Below are 19,188 nucleotides of genomic sequence, written 5' to 3' on the forward strand. Positions count from 1 at the left end.
AAAAAAAATTCTTTGGGTTTACAACCTAAGAATTGCTGCTCAGCAGTTCTTTCATGCTGCAGAGTATGGTGACACGGCTTTTCTCTACCACTTTCTTTCTGCAAAAGTCTGTTCACGGTGTCAGTTGGTACTTTACACGAGGTGGCAATATGCCCACTGTCTCACAGAAAGCAGGTGCATTTGGAGAGATGACAGCTTTCTCAGAACTCAATTATTTAACTCCTTTATAACTAGATTATTTGAAAAAGACATACAATTTGTTTAGCGGTCAAAATCTTGCTTGCATCCTTCTATTTAGAAGGATGCATCCCTTCTAGAATGTATCCCTTCTATTTAGTTGCAGGCTGTTTCACTACAAGCGACTGGAAAGCTGCTAGACTCAAAATTAGAAGTGAGAAGATCCAGGTTCCATTCTGAACTTTTCAATTTGTTTACCTAATTTCACCTTGAGCAACTGTACTGCATTTTGATTTCTGTTGCCTATTTGTAAAAATACCTTTAAATAACTTTGACATTTATAGAAGGAGGGAAGAAGCTACTTAATGATAAACAGTTTAATCACTGTGATAATTTAACAGCTTTGTTCTGCAAACTACTTGGTAATGTGGATAGAAAACCACTACAAAAAATTCTTCAAATATCCATTAGGGTTTCTAAACACATTTGTTGCACTGTTTACATTCCATTAACATTTGTCAGATCCAGATTTACTCCCAATGGTTATAACTGTGTATGTCCAAACACTTGGAAAGAACCCATACAAAATTTTAATGCTTTCTAGCAGCTTTTATGAATAAACCTTGATTTTTTAAAACAATTAATTTACTCATCCTATCAAGAATGGCAACATTACTAATTAGTTAAATAAGGCCAGAAGGCTGTGATTTGTCGCTAGGCTGTTAAACAAAGAAAAAATCTGAAAAAATATAGCTTGCAAATTTCTCTTCAAAATCTTTTAAATTACATCTTTCTCTCAAAAATGTGGATTTGCATTTCTTTTCCCATTCCTATGATATTTGAAATTAGTGGGAGAAAATATTTATTTTGAATGGACCATCTTGTAATCATCCAAGAGAGCGAGAGGCACACTATTAGTTGACGGACAGGAACGATGAATACATTGTGCATCAGAGAGGTGGTCTGAAGACTTTGGTAAGAAATGTGTCGCACAACCCCTTATCCTAATAATTCCTGAATAATTACACTCCTGGGCATATGCTAAACCTGCATCTAGCTGCTAGTAAAAATCAGGGTATTCTAGGTGCACAGGATTTCTTTTTGTAATTCTGAGGTCGCTGTGATGTGTCATCAACTGATGACTTTTTCATAGTTCAACTGTTAACACTGACAAGTCCACCACTAAACCATGTCCCTAAATGCCATGACTACATGCCTTTTAAATACTTCCAAGGATGGTGGCTCAGTACCTGTATGATCAAGGAGGGGAGCTTGTATTTGGCAATGCTTTCTCACACAGCTCAGTCAAAACGGAGTGAGGTCCCTACAGTAAACTGCAGCTCCAGCCATACAGATTCAAGAGTCGTTGTCCCCCTCAAATATCTATTCATTAGAAATTAGTAATTTTTTTAAACACCAAAGCCCTAGAGGCAGCATAATTTATTAAACTCACGTCAGTGGTCACTTTCTATGAACTTAGTATATACTTCAGAATCTTAGCTTTCCACCCACACTCATATATATCAGACTAGGGATGTACACGTGTGAGTGTGTGTATCAGAGGGGAGGGATGGAGTGAGGGAGAAGAGAAAGCAAAGAAGAAACCTTTAAACACACAAAACAATGTAAATTGGTACGGAGCCATCTGCCTGAGTCTGCAGTGTCTGAAAAATGGAGTGTATGAACTGCTCCTGTTCATTATCATTGAGGGAAGTAGATCAAAAATCTTCAGGACACTTTTAAAATATTAACTGTTAATTTTTTAATTGCTAAACACTTTCAGATGTGTTGAAGTAACACACTTCACAGTGGCTGTTACTGGTAAATGGGGTTCAACAGACAGTCATTGCTATAAATGATCTGAGGCTCCTACATTTCATACAAGAACCTTTCACTGACCTTAAAATCTCTGGTGCTCACAAGTGGATGTTTCCTTATTTGTGCAAAAAGGCTCACAGTGTTTCTTAAAAGATCTAAAATAAAAACACTTCCTGCTTTTCTTAGGTGCAAAATGCACCATGAGGCATCTTGAAGCTTTTGAAACCTCCAGACAGATGCAAAGCTAATGTATTCAGTTAAGTTACTATCAGCCTTAAAATCCTGAAATGCTGAAGCATTAGTATCTTGACCTTTATGTCAAGATGAATGAAAAACAAATTAACTTCTGACTCAGCAAGCCTTTCAGAAGGATTGTGTTTGTTAGAAAATGTCCCTCTTTTTACATATAGGTGTAAGGGCAAAAATAAGCTGTTTTCCGTTACAGCTGAAACATCCTGATCTCCACAGTTGCCAGAATCTCTAGCCTTAATGAACTAGTTATGGATACTGTTCTTTGGTATTTATATATTATAATCTGATTGTTTCTATTGTACACAGCTATGGGCACTGTTGACAGGGAGATACAAGAGGGATTTGGCAAATTTAGAAGGTAACAGCACATAGGGTTATATCCAGCTTTCATCTTTGTCGCTTGTCCCCCATATGTCTCCTTCTAAAGATTTGTTTTTCTCAGGAATCCAACAGATTCTCAGAAACTCCTAACATTTCACAGTAATTGATTTGTTGAGCATGCCCCTTTGACCGTGTGGTAAGGCAGGCTTCTCCAGGTATAACTGCCCAATTTTACTCAAGGAATTTAAGGGCAAGTTAATACATTACTGACAACAGTTTGCATCACATCTGGGACTCAGACTGACACCTGGATTTTGGAGAGTGGCAATCCCATGGTTACTTCACTGATCAGATAGTAAACAAATGCTAAAATGCACTGTTCTGATTTATTGTTTTCTTGATTATTTCTTTTATTAATCTATTACAGCTCAATAAAAGTGCTTAGATCAGCAGCTGTAAAGGCCTGAATTTATCCCTACAGTCAACTACCTTGTTAGTCAGTGAGAAAGGCAGATATTTGGACACCACCTGCGTAATATGGAGTAAAAATACTGACAAGCCTCAGAAAGCTGGGCATGAAGATCATTACCATCTTTCTCAATATCAAAAGTTCCGTGCATTTATTCGTGTAACCCAGTGTGCAGTTTAGGTACACTCACTGGAACAACAGGTTTGGACTCTGCTTTCTTCTCGGTAACAAATATTGATCAGGGTGGCTCCTTTAATCTGGGATGCATGGGCATCTGTCACTACTGGGCAGTGTTTAATATTTGCTTTGTTGGTCATAATTACAGTATATTAACTTTCCATAAAACTGGTTAAATACAAGAAAAAAAAAACAACCCTCAAGCTTTCCAGTTTCAATTTTACATTCACAACTAAGTACAACACAAAATTGTGTAGTTCATAAGAAAATTTCAAAGAGTTGTTGCTACTAGTTCTTTTTACACATTCCTTTTAATGTAAGAAGTGTCTTGCATGACTGTACAGTTACACCCAAGAAAGCAGAAATCCAGGTATGTTTGATTCTTATGCAAAGCATATATTATTTAGTATATGCTTTGCAAAAATAAGCAAGTTGAACCTCTCCTTTATATTTGGATTTGCCAAAATTAAGAAAGCTTCCAAGAGCATATCAGCTATAAAGTAATTACTTCTTAGGAAGTAAAAAGTAGAAGACCAGTCCGAGTGATAATTTTTTATCAAATCTGTTTCTGAATTCTTTTAGCTGTTACCTTTGTAAGCTGTTTCACTTTAGATTTCTCTTGATTTTCTGCTCTTAGTTTCGTGTCTGTTCTAGATTATCTCTTAAGCAGTATTTCAGACAGACGGGATTTCTAGAACTACCTACTAGTAACAGTCTGTAGAGGCCTTGACCTTGTTTCTTTTGCTCTCTGGAGATGAAGAGGAGTGTGGATGGGAAAGCAGCATATTTGATGTATTTTTTCTAACAGTAAATTCATAGTAAAATTGATCCACTTCTAAATTACTAATTCATTATCTTTACTGGTAGTGAATATCCCCATCACTAGGGCTTCCATTCCACCCAAATATGTATGGACCAGGGCAAAAAGCTTCATTTTATAAAATGGGGACCATAAGTTCACAAAGAACAGATACATAATAAATTCACCATGGCTCATTTTCTGAAATACTTTTAAAAATAAAGTCAACCTGAGCATCACCGTGCATCTGGCTCCTCAACTGAGGAGGATAAATGCTTTCAAAGCTGTCTTTATTTCTCTTTATGCCAACAGCTCCCTCCTAAAAGAATAATCAGGCTATTTAATCAGTTAAAGATGCTAGTGGCTTGGGATAGTTTACTTTTCAGGAAGAATATTGTGTAACAAGTCCAGGACAATCAGTAAATATCTAGAAGTCCTAACCAGAGCAGTTTGAGAGTATTGTAAACTATCTTTCTAGTGTAGATATCATCTAGGGATCATAGTGCAGTCATTCAGGAAAAATAAATAAATAAAAGACCAGCCAAACTGAAAAACCGAATAAACATCTCATTAGGCTCATGAATGTCAAGAAATAAATTTCATCTTTATCCATATCAATCTATGCAGGCAAATTTCCTGAAGTCCCTTGTGAGGTTTCAATGCTTGTGGCAACCTTTTTATGATCTGCCAGTGTACAGAAAGCAAATGAATTTTGGCTCTTCCTTAAATGTAAAGCAAGGACTGTAAATATTGAAACACTCTGATGTGCCAAACTCCCGTAATACAGGCTTAGAGTAGTTGATTCTAAAAAGGAAGCTAATGAAATAATTGACCTCATTTCCATTCCAAGCAATCTGACTTTAAAGAGAAGCTTGCACCTTTATTCTGCACAAATTGCTCAGAAGAGTAATACTGTCTTCTTATTTCTTACATATTTATTTCCTTTAAAAAAATGAAAATTAAGAAAGTAAGGTTCAAAAATAGAAATAATTTTTTTTTAGGTTATTCAAAATTAGAAAGCCTAATGGTTTCCACTGGGTATAAGAAAATTAAAGGGACAAGTAGTCAACTGGTAGGTGACGTTCAATGCTTCCAACAGAAAAGAAAATGGAAATTTGAACGAAAAATACGTTATATAGATTTGCTCTAGAACTATATGAGCAACACAACTCCTATTAATCATTAGGGCTAGTTCTGCAAAAATATGTTTTCATCGTATAACATCATAATCATCATATTATGCATGTGTGCATATATACATATTTACATATACATGTCTGGAAATATGAATGTGAAACTTAAACTTTACTAAAGGTCAACTAAAGGGTTTAAAGCGCTGTTTAAGTCAGTTATTTTAACTTATCTAGTAAGACATCTCCCATGGTCCTTTAAAGTCACTTAATTCCACAAATTTTCTCACCAAGTAATTTATTGAAACATTTGTGTAACTATTTTTTTTTGTTTCCTCTTGTAAAGACTATGCCCCAAAAATCAAAATTAAAAGTAATTTGTTCAAGATTTGCAGAAAATCTTACTACTTCATTATTATTTTTATAACATACCTCTCTACCTACTGTTTTGAGCACTTTGGTAGAATATTACTGTACAGTTTTATACAAGTGGGAAATGAAATGCTTCTCTGACATTTCTTTTAGTGCTCTTAAATGCTTATTTAGTATTTATTGCAACTTACTGGGCTTTCAAGGACTAGAATAGAATTTAAAGCTTATTGGCATGGTTCAACTAAGCTGTTTGCTCTTCTTCCATAACCTGGGGACTTCCTGCCACTGGCCATATATTGCAGAAATAAATGGCAATTTCTCTTCATTATTATTCATAGGGTCATAAAATTTAAGATTAATGCTTTCTCTGATGGCTTATTCATTAAAATGTTCGCAAGTCTTGAAAGTTTCATACTTTTTAACACACACAATTTGTCCAAAACATGCACAGTATTTGTCAAAAGTGACTAGTCGCTTTCTACACTAGATGAGAAGTTAAATTCTTCAATAACCCTATGAACTACTATTCTCGATCCCCTAGAAAAACAGAATAAACATTTGCAAATTACTAATTAGCAACTCAGTTCACTTTGAGAATGATCCTACAAGAAAAAGAAAACTCCTGAGTGTATCATATTGTTTATTCCAAGAAAATAATTAATCTGATTCTATTTAACATATCCCAAGATGTAGCAGAGAAAGTGGGTGGGTGGAAATATGCATTACAGCTCTTGACTACAGTCATGGGAACTGTAACGCTTACAAAGCCCAGAAAGTTTTTGCACTATGAAGGACCTAACAGGCCTGATGATCATACAAAATTGCAGAATAAATATATACTCCCCAAATTTTCTTTCCCTCTCAGACTATCACCAACTTCCCCTTTTAGCTAATGAGCTAGAATTGTGTATATCTCAAATGTCAAATGGCTTATAGAAAATTTCAAATTTGCTTGCTCCAGCTACATTTCCTGCAAATCTACCATCCCAACTGATTCTGCATAACAGGATGCAGTAGAGCAGTTTAAGCCATTCCCATGTCATGTTACACAGAGTACTTGACAGTCTGGCATGGCATGTTTAAAACTAGTTTCCTTTCATCTGTTACGTTATTATTTATGCTTTTTTTTTTTTGATTACACTATTTTCTACTGGATTCTGTACTATTTTTTGCTGGATATTACAAGACCAAATATATACAGTCATTTTGCATATTTTATCAGTTGTGCAAAGAATGTATTCAAAGAGAATATAGTGATAGCCAAAAAGAACCAAGTCTGAGGCATGGGAACCTAGATAAAACATTACAGTTGTGTATATGCAGTCATGACAAATTTTATTTTCTGCTATGCTGTGTTTGTATCCATGTTCCTTGTGAAACAGAACCTTTAGCTTTCACAAGAGGAGCAACGTAATTCTTTGTCAGTAGCTACGACTGAAGGATGTCAGAAAGAAAAATGCAAGTCCTTGAACATATGACTCCTCTCAACTGTGTCTTTAGGAATCACTGCTCATTCAGCCAGATGTCTGATTAGTAAAGACATTTTTTGTCACTTACAAACTCTAGCAGAATATTATATGTCAGCTTAGTTGTCAAGGAAATTTGCATTAATGCAGACTAAATATTTTAAGAGGAAATAGATGTGCAAACAAGAAGAAATTCTTCTTAGAACAAGTTTAACTTACTGGATTACAGATTTTAAGTTTTATCATAAAAACTGATTATTTTTCTTCATCAAGTGTACTTTTGAGTGTTGTGCTCACATATAATTTTGATTGCAATAACGATCTCAATATGAAGTCACCTTACCTGAACTAGAAACAAAACATTCTGCTTATATAAGTTTTTTTCTTAATAAGCAAAACTAAAATCTTTCTCCTGGTACAAAATAACAAAGAATATTTTGCTATGTTTTGAGGCCTTTTTTGCTGTTTATGAATGTCTATGAACATCTTTTTTGCTTAAAGCTCTAGTTCTATGATCTTACCAAGAAATTATTGTTAATCTTGTGTCAGTTTTGAAGCATATTACAGCAATTGCTGCTGAAAAACTATTCTAAGCAAACAAACCTCTATTGCTCATGCACTTTGTTGTGATTATTTTGTATGGCCATTTAGTAATTCTGATTTCATACTGAAATTTCTGTAAATCTAACCATTTGATAGTTATCTTGGTGAAGTTCAAGGATTGTATTTCATTGGTCTAGTTCATTTATAAAACTTAGTTAATTTTAAGCAATACCTGGCAAAAACATTACACAAACATGTAACCCAAAGAAAGCAGATGAAAAGAAAGCAGATACTGATAAACTGGAATTTTAACACTATTTAGGAATAAAAATACATGCAGTCACTCAGAGAATTAGAACAGTGTCTTAAACAACACAAGAGCTTTATCTAAGGTGTACCTATAAGATGTAGAAAACATAAGAAATATAATAATTCTTACATATAAGAAATTAGTCACTAAAAGCTGATCACAGCCTCAAATACTGGTAAAGCCCAGTTACAATTACATTTTTAGATCATGGAAAAATTTATTACTACATGAAACCCTGACACTGATCTCACTTAGGCCTGATTTGTTGGTCCATATTCATAAATTTCAGGGTTAGACTGATAAGAGTTGGGTTATGTATGTGTAATAAAATTAATACAATCTGAGATTCACTCTCTTGGTTTTAAGCTGCCTTAAAGAATTATCCAGAAAGTTTATAAACACAGTATTAAGGATAATTAACTCTGTTCAGAACTATTTCAGAGAAGAATATATTAGCTAAGAATTATTCCTTTGTCTCAGGAGTCTTTGCAAAGAGACACCTTTCATCCCGAACAGTGCCAGCTATGTTAATTAAGAAAAATTTGTAAAGCACAAATGAAACTATACTGCAATATTAGGTTAAAACCGCTTTAGTACGTACTTCAGCTACTTCATCCAAATAACACTTCTCCCCTGGAAAAGTTAGAGTCTTAGACTTCTAGGTTTAAAAAAAAAAAAAAAAGTTGTACGTACAGTACAATAACTGAGCAAATTACTGAGCTGAATTATGGCTAAACCTGCATAGATGTTTTTGTAGATAACCTAGAAAGTGCAGTTATAACTTAGAGCTTTATTGATATTTTTGTATTGTGATCTAAAGAATGTTACCCACTTAGTATCTTAACCCTACTGAAATAAAGTTCTGTTTTTAGCCTATTTGAGGGTGGTCAAACATTGGAACAGTTGCCCATACCTGGAAAAATTTTGTCTGGCCATGGTCCTGGGCAACTTACTCTAGGTGGCCTTGCTTGAGCAAGGGTGTTGAACTACCTGGTCTGGAGGGTCTCTTCCCCAACAATTCTGTGATTCTGTTTAACAGGGTAATCTAGAGACAAGAGAATTTATATTCCCATCATACGTTCTCTTGACATAAAGAGTGGGATTTTTCTTCTTTGTGTAACAGATCTACTTTAAAATGCAAGGAAAAATTTTAAAAAGGTGACTCCATAACCAAACTAAGTCTTTTTGATAAAGCTGTCAGAGCTGATGGTAATAAAATCTGTCACAGAGAGAATGGCCCGCTCATCTCTCCAGTCTGTGACAATAACTGATGATGTGATCCACAGGTAGAAAACTGTGTTTCATTTGCTATTTCTGCATTGGTTTTAGCCTGATTGCTACCAAAAAATGAACAAATGCACTAATTATGCTAATAAGGATAGGTGATTAATAAGAAACTGAAAGTCAGTAAAGGACTCAAACAGGAAAACTGGATCAAAAATTGATTAGTACATCAGAATATCTGTAAGACATGCCATGAGCAAGATATTCAGAGAGCCTCTGTGTCTGTGGCCTTACAGCAAACCCCAGCTAAGTACCTGAGTTGTTATAACTGCATGTAAATAATAGCAGTTGTCTTCTAAGTCCTCTTACAATGAAGTTACAGCCTTAATAGACAAAAACTTACATGAAGCTCCCTAGTCTTGAGAATGTCTAATGCGGGGCCACCCTGAAGATCATTTTTCGTATTTCCATCAAAAGGCCTCCTTTACTGGTATATGAAAGCATATTGCAGAGAATGTACGTATAAAAATTAACTGTATGTACCTGGAATTTCTTTGATTGGCTGCTTTAACTCATTTTAAAAGTACATGTCTTTAGCAAAAAATTTGGACTTGCTTTCTATGGAATGCATTATCCATTATCAACGTGCTATAGTACTATCCAGTACTGACATGCTGGAATTTCGGAGCTCGGGTCACACTCCAGTTTGATTAAGAAGCTATAGTTATGAAGTTTTGACTTGGATTCATATCAACACCTCAAGACGGTTGGTTGTACCAGGAAAGAGATCAATGCAAGAACCTACGGCACAGGAGACTTCCTCATTGCAGAGCTCATCAGAGCTCATTATCAATGCAGAGTAGCTATATTAGTTAGCCACTTACAGAACTGGCCAAATGCTAAAAGTAAGTACAGATGATCACCAAAAACATGGCAAAACCATGCACACTAAATTTATATGCTGCAATGCTACTGAAAAAAGCTATTCCTCCTGAAATACTTGGCACCATTCCTCACTGCTCCCAACATCCACATCTACCTGTAAGACTGCTCAGCCTTGGCTGTAGTGCTTGCCTGCACTTTGATTCACAGTTGCAGTTTAGAGTTAATGTCAGATACTGCTCTGGAAAACACATTGCACTAATTCAGGTGAAAGCTGAGTGAATTGAAAAGAAGCTGGATTGTTGAGGAACACGTTCTATGCTGCACAACTCTGATTTTTGTAAGGACATCCAAGTAAAGACTTACCCTGCTCTCATTACAAAGCAGAGGAAATAACTGGCATCAGATGAGTACTGCTAGCACATGGGAATACAGATAAACAGGCTTAGAAAAACTGAGACATCTGGAAAGATGGAGTAAAAATTATACAGAAGATACAGTATGTAGCAGTACAAATGGCTCATCTAAAAGCAGCTCCAGGATGCAGCCAAAAATCTCCTCGCTTGGGACTACGCTCACCCCCGAAATCTGCCCAGTTGCTGAAAATTGCCAGCCAGGTGTGCGGTGTCTGAAAATTACTGTCCAGTGAAAGGTAACAGTTTAGAACACTGTCCTTTAGTCCCACTGCCTTTCATAGAAGAGAGGTACATCATTGTCCTGTTTCCACCCACAGAAACAAAAATTTGACAGAAAATTGGTTCTTAAGGAGACAGAAGTGAAACCAAGATGAAGAAAAATAATCCCTTCCTATTCTGTGACTTGGCAAGTTACCTGAACGGTTTATTACCCAGCTTCTCTGAAAGTAAGCTGTGAGATAAGAGTTCTCAGTGTTATATTAAATGCAGAGGTATATTATTAAAGCCCTTCAAAGTCCTCAAATGAAAAGTAGTTCATATTGCTCTCATGCATTTTTCCTCATGATGTCAGTTCTCTAGATGACTGCATTCTCTGCTAAAGTCATCCTCAAGGTAGGGGACTGTTGGTCTACCTTTCAAATTGTTCCTCACCTTCACACATCCTTAGCCTTGGGCAGTCTCCAGTTCTCACCTTGTAATCTTCTGGCTGATTCTGACATCTCCCAATTTCTCATTTCTTTCAATGTTGGATCATTTAGTTGAATCAGTTCTTTGAAAAAGTGACCTTTTTGCAGACCTCTGATGTATTTCTTCCTTCTTCTCCAGGGAATCCAAGACAAATTGCTTTATTCTGAAGGTCTTCTTTCACTACTGCATCCCAGTTCGTCTGCTTTTTAATCAAACAGAGAGGTTGTGCTCTGCCTCCACTGCCAGACTTGTTTACCAGTAAATATTCCAAAAATATCAAGAACCACCATTCTACTGTCTCCCAAATTGCCTTTTATGCATGGGAGGAATTTCTTTAATTAACTTCAGCTCTGAAACTCTTTGCTGTAATTCCAAACAGCTGCTGTGCTGTCCCCACTGTTAATGAGCTTTGTCTTCATACGACTGGGAGAAGGACAGAAAGGGCCATGCTGGTTAAAATTGTTTAAAATTGGTTTCCAGCATGCAAAATAAACCGGACAGCTCCTGGGTGAAACTGATTGCAGTGTCACTCCCCCCTCTGCAGAAATTTAATCTGTCTGGCTAGTGAGAATGAGATTCACAGCAGGGGCAGAAGGTATTGACTTTTCCACTTTTTTGAAAAATATTATTCTCCTTTTTTTTTTTTCTTTTCAGATTGACGAAGGCTGTTTCATCTGAATTATCATTCTTAAATAATTATTCTAGTAGGAGCAGTACATTTCAACCTCATGCCATCCTTCAAAAATTTAGGCTAGCTGTTAGCTAGAAAGATGCATCCTGACATTCTGAACCTACACACAGTGTGAAAAATTGCTTTGATCAGGTTGTGTTTATAATTTGAGGCAGTAAAATAGAATTCTTACTAATTTTTTTAAGGCATGATGTATTGTCTATTCCACAGAGAACCTCATTTCAAAAACACTGTAGCCATAAAAACAGCTGTTCCACTGAGTCATTTTCCCAACATGCAACTTTAAACAAAGCAAAACAGAGAAGAAGCCTCTCCCAGTTGTAACTTATTTGTGTTGGTGTGATTATGAAGTAGGATAATGTTAGGAATGTGGGGAAAAACAACAGAAAACTCATCTCCACGTTCATTTTATACCAAAGGTTTGGAAACAGAAAAAAGAGCCTTGAGAGTTAAAAAGCAGAAACATCTCTGTTTGGAAGAGATACTGGTACCTAAACTAAATGATGAACAGCAAGACATGTATTGATAGTCAAAAATCATTTGCAATTATAAGAATCAGTGTAACATTAGAAGGAAGGGAATTAATGAAACAAGATACTTCACTTGAATACTTAAAAGTTCATGCTGCCTATGTGCATTTCATGCCACATATGTGCATATGTTCATGGTCGTGTAAGTATAATACAGTCTCTGGAAGAGAAGATAGTAAAATCTGTTAAAGGAGGTGGAAAAAACTGCACTACGTAAAGGAAAATATAGAAAAAACAAAATGTACTGCAGGCACTACTCTTTCATCAGTTCAAAGCTGAGTGAACAAGTGAACAGCCCTTTTCATATTTAGAACGACCCTTCATCCTAGCCAGCTTTGCAGGGAAAACATAAACTAAGTTCTGTCAAGATAAGCCTTATACTGAATTCCAAACAAGGTGGTTTGTGGTTGTTTGTTTTTTTTTTTTTTTTGGGGGGGGGGGGGAGCTGGGGAGCAGGGAAGAACAGTACATTTGATATGTTTCTATTATATGACTGTTGCAGGGACCAGAATTTAATTTTTGTATATCTGGAGTCCAGAGGTATTTAGTTCCCATACATCCCCACGCCTTGCAGATGCGGAGCTCCAAAGAGCACAAAGATGTGACATGCATGTGTTTTTCTCTTTTGCAGATATCTCAATAAGCTTGCTGTCCTTAGTTGTCACAGCCTGTGGTCTTGCTCTGTTTGGTGTCTCTCTGTTCGTGTCCTGGAAGCTTTGTTGGATCCCTTGGCGAGAGCGTGGTTTGCCATTTGGGAACAAAGACAACAAACAAGAATCACTGAACTACACAGATACAGAGACCAATGACCATGACTACAGTGAGGATTATCTGGGTCAGCCTACAGCCTATCCGGAGTCCTCCATGAAGATCAGCCACACCTCCCCTGATATTCCATTAGATACTCAGGCAGGAACGAAGGAGAACTGCGTACACAATGTGCGAATGCATCGTCAGATCACTGAACCAACCTCTTCTGCTCGGTCAGTAACTCCAATTTCTCTCTGATATTAATGAATAGAAATACAATCAAAAGAGCACAGCTTGATTATCCAGTACACTGATCTATTAAAAATGCGTAATTTACTTGCCATATTCTTTTTTTTAAAAAAAATATATAAAAGTTTTACTTTGAGGTGCACAAACCCATCCAGTGCACTGATCTATTAAAAATGCATAATTTACTTGCCATATTCTTTTTTTAAAAAATTACATAAAAGTTTTACTTTGAGGTGCACAAACCCCTTAGGTTAAAAGGACAGGATCACAATGCTATTCCACTCTTCTGTCAACTACTGTCTCATTTGTGCCTCTCCCTCAGAAGCTGGACAAGACAGAGCACTGTGTGTCCCTTAAAGCACCAGAACAGCCTAGATTTAGCTTGTAAAGCATATTCATTTGCACTTAGCACTGATGCTGAACACTCAGTCATATCTCCTCAAAGATTTTTAAAACAGCCAAAGAAGAAAAGTAGGGCAAGCTAATGAAACACTTCGAAGAGTTAGAAACAGGATTAAAAATCATAGATTTTGGCCACAATCATGACTGTGGGGGGGGAAGTAACTGAACAAGAGTCCGCAGGGGAACTGGAGAACGGAGGAGGAAAGAGTGTGTGCAAGGGCAGGTGATAAAAGGATTATGTTTCATGCAGTAAGAAAAAGGATCAGCATGTGAAGAGGAAGTAAATTTCTGAGTCAAAGCAGATGCACTTCAGCTGGAGAAAGTCCAGTACTAGCCCAATTGCTCTTTGTTAGCCTCCTTTCTGGTCATCTGGGAGAGTGAGTTTAGCCAAGGTTCTTGCCTGCAAGCACACCTGACCATGAGTAAGATGACAACAGCTAGCAGCCAGTTCAGTAATTACCAGTTATCCAAAACATGTCTCAGAAAGACATTGACAGGTCCCCAGAACAGCATTAATGGTATGCAGCAAAAGCTCCACGTGCCCTTCCTTCTTAGATTAGCATGAGAATGGCCTGGGCTGATTTTGTTGTAGGAATCTACGGGCAGGTCAAAGCCATAATTATGGATACCCAAGCTTGCACCCTACCATGAACAAAGCTGAATTCCAACTCAGGACTAATATTCCAGAAGCACAGTACAGGACTGGTGCTGGTCCATTTTCAAACTGCTGGGAAATAAGCATGTCATGGGTTTCATTAACAACAGAGGATTCATATCCAACATCTAACACCAAGAGCTCTCATGTGTGTTTTCAATATTGTGAAAGTATTGAGTCACATACAGGCTTTCTCTGCTACAACAGGACAGCAATTTTCATACTTAATCAAATGACAAATGCATAGTATCACCACAGCATAGTCATCTCACAAGAAGCAGCAGCAATCCCAACCTGTAAGAGAATTTGCCTCAGCATCCTGAGCACATGGTCAATGTCTTCACTCCTGTGAATCTCTGCAGATCTTTCTTCTGGCAACTGTTCCTGGTCTGGCTCTCTGCAGCAGGTGTTAGACTGGCTCTCTGTCCACAAAGGCATGACTTGTCCAGTTCCCACCCCTGCCCTATACCGTTTGCTGATACACACTTCACTTTTTACCCCTCTCTTTCCTTTCCAAAAGTTCCATACTTTTGCCCAAGTCTTCTCCAAAAGACTCTTTCACTGAGCAGGAGGGGCCCATATGCCTTGTGCTGCATCCTTTCTTTGTTCACCTTTGCTGCTTTCTGGCATACCTGAGTAGCCACTGGTGGCTTTGCTGTGTGGCCACAGAGCCCAGGCACCTGCTCCTGCTACAGTCCTTGCTAAGCTGTCTCTCCAGTGCCCTCCTTTTTATTTCTCCCCAGGATATTCTGCACCTCACTCTGCTATGAGGAGCTTAAGGGTTGGGCAATACAAATATTTTTTTCTGACATGGTAATATTTTATCATGGAAATTACTAATGTATAGCAATAAAATTATGTATTTATTATGCAACAAGCCCCACCCCTGCCCTATAACGTTTGCTGATACATATTTCACTTTTTACCCTTCTCTTTCCTTGTCCCATACTTTTGCCCAAGTCTTCTCCAAAAAACTCTTTCACTGAGCAGGAGGGGCCCATATGCCTTGTGCTGCATCCTTTCTTTGTTCACCTTTGCTGCTTTCTGGCATACCTGAGTAGCCACTGGTGGCTTTGCTGTGTGGCCACAGAGCCCAGGCACCTGCTCCTGCTACAATCCTTGCTAAGCTGTCTCTCCAGTGCCCTCCTTTTTATTTCTCCCCAGGATATTCTGCACCTCACTCTGCTATGAGGAGCTTAAGGGTTGGGCAATACAAATATTTTTTTCTGACATGGTAATATTTTATCATGGAAATTACTAATGTATAGCAATAAAATTATGTATTTATTATGCAACAAGAGAAAAAAATTAGGATAGTATATAGGAGGATGTTCCTGTTTTAAGCATGCATAAACAAATATTTACAAGGAATGAATGAACAATGATAAGAGGAACTATTATTGATTACATTCCACTTAAATAGCTTTGGACTAATCCTGTGCTAGCGTTTTCCATGTGCTCTTTCTATATTCAACAGCATCTCACGGTACTCCACTGCACTGAATGATTGCTGCATATGAATAGGACAAAAAAGAATCTAACTCGTGTAAGATTAGGATTTTGCCTAATCCAACTTTCACATCCCACTACCCCAACAGGGTTTGCAGATATGATTTCTGTTATCATCTCATGAAGTGGAAATTTCAATCACAATAACTGAGTGACTCCAGGTAATAAATTTTACTGGAGCAAAGCTAAAAGCAACTTTCTTTCCTCAGAGTAATGAAACTAAAGGAGTTTTTCAGCTAAAATACCACAGAGCTTATTAAATCAAGGTATAAGAGAAAAAACAAAGAAATTGTTGGGGTGGTCGACAAACCATATCAGACCAGAACAGCTCACTTGTAAATGGACTAGTCATAGAGATCAACAAGTAATTAAAACGCAGAGATGTCAGGAAGCATCATTCTCGGTCCAGCTTTATCTTAGAACCAGAAATCAGCAAGCTCAGCTGGCATAATAGGCCAGATCCTGCTGCCATTTACATAATGTAACTCATTTCATAGGCATTAATCCAAAGGAACCACTTGAAAATAGTAACTGATAAGAACAGCGACAGTTCTTACCCTGTCCCATTATATTTGCCAATAATGCAGATCCTTTGGATTTGCAGGGGCCATAAACTTGCATTTGTTACTTTCTGCAGCCAGGTTTGGAGAGTGCACACCACTAGCTTGAGACACCGGGACAGAAAATTATGTGATATTAGCAGTCTAATGGTGAAGGTGAGCTCTCACAATTGTTGGGTATCGTGCTTTATCACTTTATGCGAGTGAATATAGGACCCTGGCATACGTTACAAAAACATGTCAAATGAGAACAGGATCTTGAGTGTGCGTGCACAGATGCTTACCATGTTCAACACATTCTATTTTAATTCTTTCATTTTCACTTAAGGCATAATTCAATCCGAAGACAACTCAACCTCTCCAACCCTGACTTCAACATCCAGCAAGTTCAGAAACAGGAGCAACTGACAGGGATTGGCCGCATTAAGCCAGAGCTCTATAAACAAAGATCAGTGGACACAGACGATGGCCGGAGGAGTAATAGCAAGGCATGTGGAAAACTGAACTTTATCCTGAAATATGACTGTGATTTAGAGCAGCTGATAGTGAAGATACACAAGGCCATCAACCTGCCAGCAAAGGACTTCTCTGGAACTTCAGATCCATATGTGAAGATATATCTGCTTCCTGATAGGAAAACAAAACACCAGACTAAAGTGCACAGAAAGACCCTAAATCCAGTATTTGATGAAGTTTTTTTATTTACTGTCCCATACAATGATCTGAATGCAAGGAAACTCCATTTCTCTGTGTATGACTTTGACAGATTCTCCAGGCATGACTTGATTGGCCAAGTGGTAGTGGATAATTTTTTAGATTTGGCAGATTTTCCCAGGGAATGTAATATTTGGAAGGATATTGAATATGTCACCAATGTAAGTATTACAAATTTTTTTTTTAGATTTTTTTTTGTTTCTGATTTGTTTCCTTAATCTGATTATACCTAAAATTGGCAAATTTATGAAGGAAAATATTCTCGTGTCTTTCTCATGCTTTGGCCTTAATCCAAAGAAATAGACAGCACCTTTTCAGTCCTCTTTTCTTGCTCTTTGCATATATTAAAGACTGCCTTCTGTAGGAGACTGTGGGTTTAATCATTGCCTTGCTGATAGGGTAGAAAAACTGGAGAATATTTTTCTCAAAATGTTACTTAATCTAAAATTTACTTAAGGAAATACTGCTTATCTGATTTTGCCTGTCTTTCTGTGTTTTGCATGATTTGCCACATAAATTTCATCATACTAGTCAGCCAGAACTGCAGAGTCAAGATTTCTTATGTAGTGATCTTCAGTCCTTCAAAAGGCTATATTCTCATAAAGTGAGATAACACCACATCTACAATCCAGGCAAACAGCGTTCTGACAATGCCGTTCCATGAAAGCAATGAAATGCACCAGATTGGTTTAACTGTTTGTTTGGCCTCATTTTGTTACATAGGGAAGTGGGGAAACTTATAAGTCTGTATTTCTGTTATTCTGTTATTCTCTGGTATCAAATTCTATGCAGGAATCCAATTAGTGACTAGGTACAAAACCACAAAAATTACTTTCAAAAAGGAAAGAGCTTTCTTCTCAAAGCATGAGCCAACCTCCTTGTAATCCTATTAGAAATTAATCACACGCATCCTATGGAGAATAGACCTTCAATAAGAATGACACATTACAGAAATCCACAAAGGTGAAGGTACTAGTGCCAAGAGTCAGTAAATATTTCATTTGCCGTGTCAAACCATACTCAAATGGAGTGCACATTTTAGAGTCAAATAAATCAAACATCATTAACAGTAAGATAAAAGTGTAAGTTTGTTAGACCTCAATTCAGGAAAGCATTTAAGTATATGCTTAGCTGACTGTAAGAAGCCATTGAAAAGTTAAGGATGTTCTGAGACAAATACTTTCCTGAATTCAGAGCCTCACTTTATACTCTGTGGCCCGGTAGCAGGCCATATTACAGACTAAATGGATTAAACACGTTGGTTTTGGGTTTTTTGTTTGGAATTTCTTTTTGAAAATGGACACTGTCCTTGTTTTAGGGTCTTAATCAGTGTTATGTATTCATGTGTGGCACGTGCTGTACACCCGCTGCACAATCCTCTCCCACACTAGGATGAAACCGTGGCAGCAGCATTAGCAGTTCCCTCACTCAAGGTACCCACGAGGACGTGGACGCTCAGTCAGAGAAGGATGAACCTGCCTTTTCTATGCAAAGTTACTGCTCTTCAACCACAAGGGAAAAGTAAGAATCTGACAGAGCAGATCACAGTCATTCCAAGTGAAAGCCTGCCTTCGTACAGCATTAAGTGTCCCAAGTTCAACTTCTCAGTTTTACAGTCAACTGGAAGTTGAACGCATAGGCACACTGGGAGTTACTTTGATATGTACTACTTTTTCCATGCTTTAACTTAGGCAAAAGATGGGCTCTGGTATTTTCTTTTTAATCACTTCCACATTTTAAAAGCGATGCAGCATATAGTTTGTTTTACAGATTTTCTGTAATCTCTGAAATTAAATTCAGGACTGAAACTGAGTCATTTATTAATTCCTGTGTGAAGTGTAACCCTGTTTATCCAAACAGAGCACATGACCTGCCATCTAGACTTGTCACTGGGTTTTCAGCTCACAGAGACCTTTTCAAAGCAAATGACTCATAGCACATAGGAGACACGATTCAATTTTGGCTAATGTGAGTTCTGAGATAAGAGTATCAGATAAATGAAAATGTGGAGTATTCAGCTTGCTAATTAACATTTCCAAAATTTCAAAGGTTAGAATTTACTCCATGAAGTTATGAGAAACCCTC

The 19,188-nt window shown here is 37.3% G+C and overlaps 1 protein-coding gene across 5 annotated transcripts in view; it reads left to right on the top strand.

Moving 5' to 3' along the window:
• Positions 1 to 19,188, top strand: part of SYT9 (synaptotagmin 9) — a 71,697-nt gene that overhangs the window by 21,108 nt on the left and 31,401 nt on the right. For all 5 annotated transcript variants that reach the window (XR_001411506.1, XR_001411507.1, XM_014938328.1 and 2 more), the window contains exons 2-3: positions 12,896 to 13,247; positions 16,718 to 17,264. Coding sequence is in view for 3 of the 5 variants with exons in the window: in XM_014938328.1 (XP_014793814.1) it covers positions 12,896 to 13,247; positions 16,718 to 17,264 (899 nt within the window). In the remaining 2 variants the exon portion in view is untranslated. The remainder of the gene's footprint in view (positions 1 to 12,895; positions 13,248 to 16,717; positions 17,265 to 19,188) is intronic.

This window comes from Calidris pugnax, unplaced genomic scaffold (genome assembly GCF_001431845.1).
Source record: "Calidris pugnax isolate Ruff unplaced genomic scaffold, ASM143184v1 scaffold93, whole genome shotgun sequence".
NCBI lineage: Eukaryota > Metazoa > Chordata > Aves > Charadriiformes > Scolopacidae > Calidris > Calidris pugnax.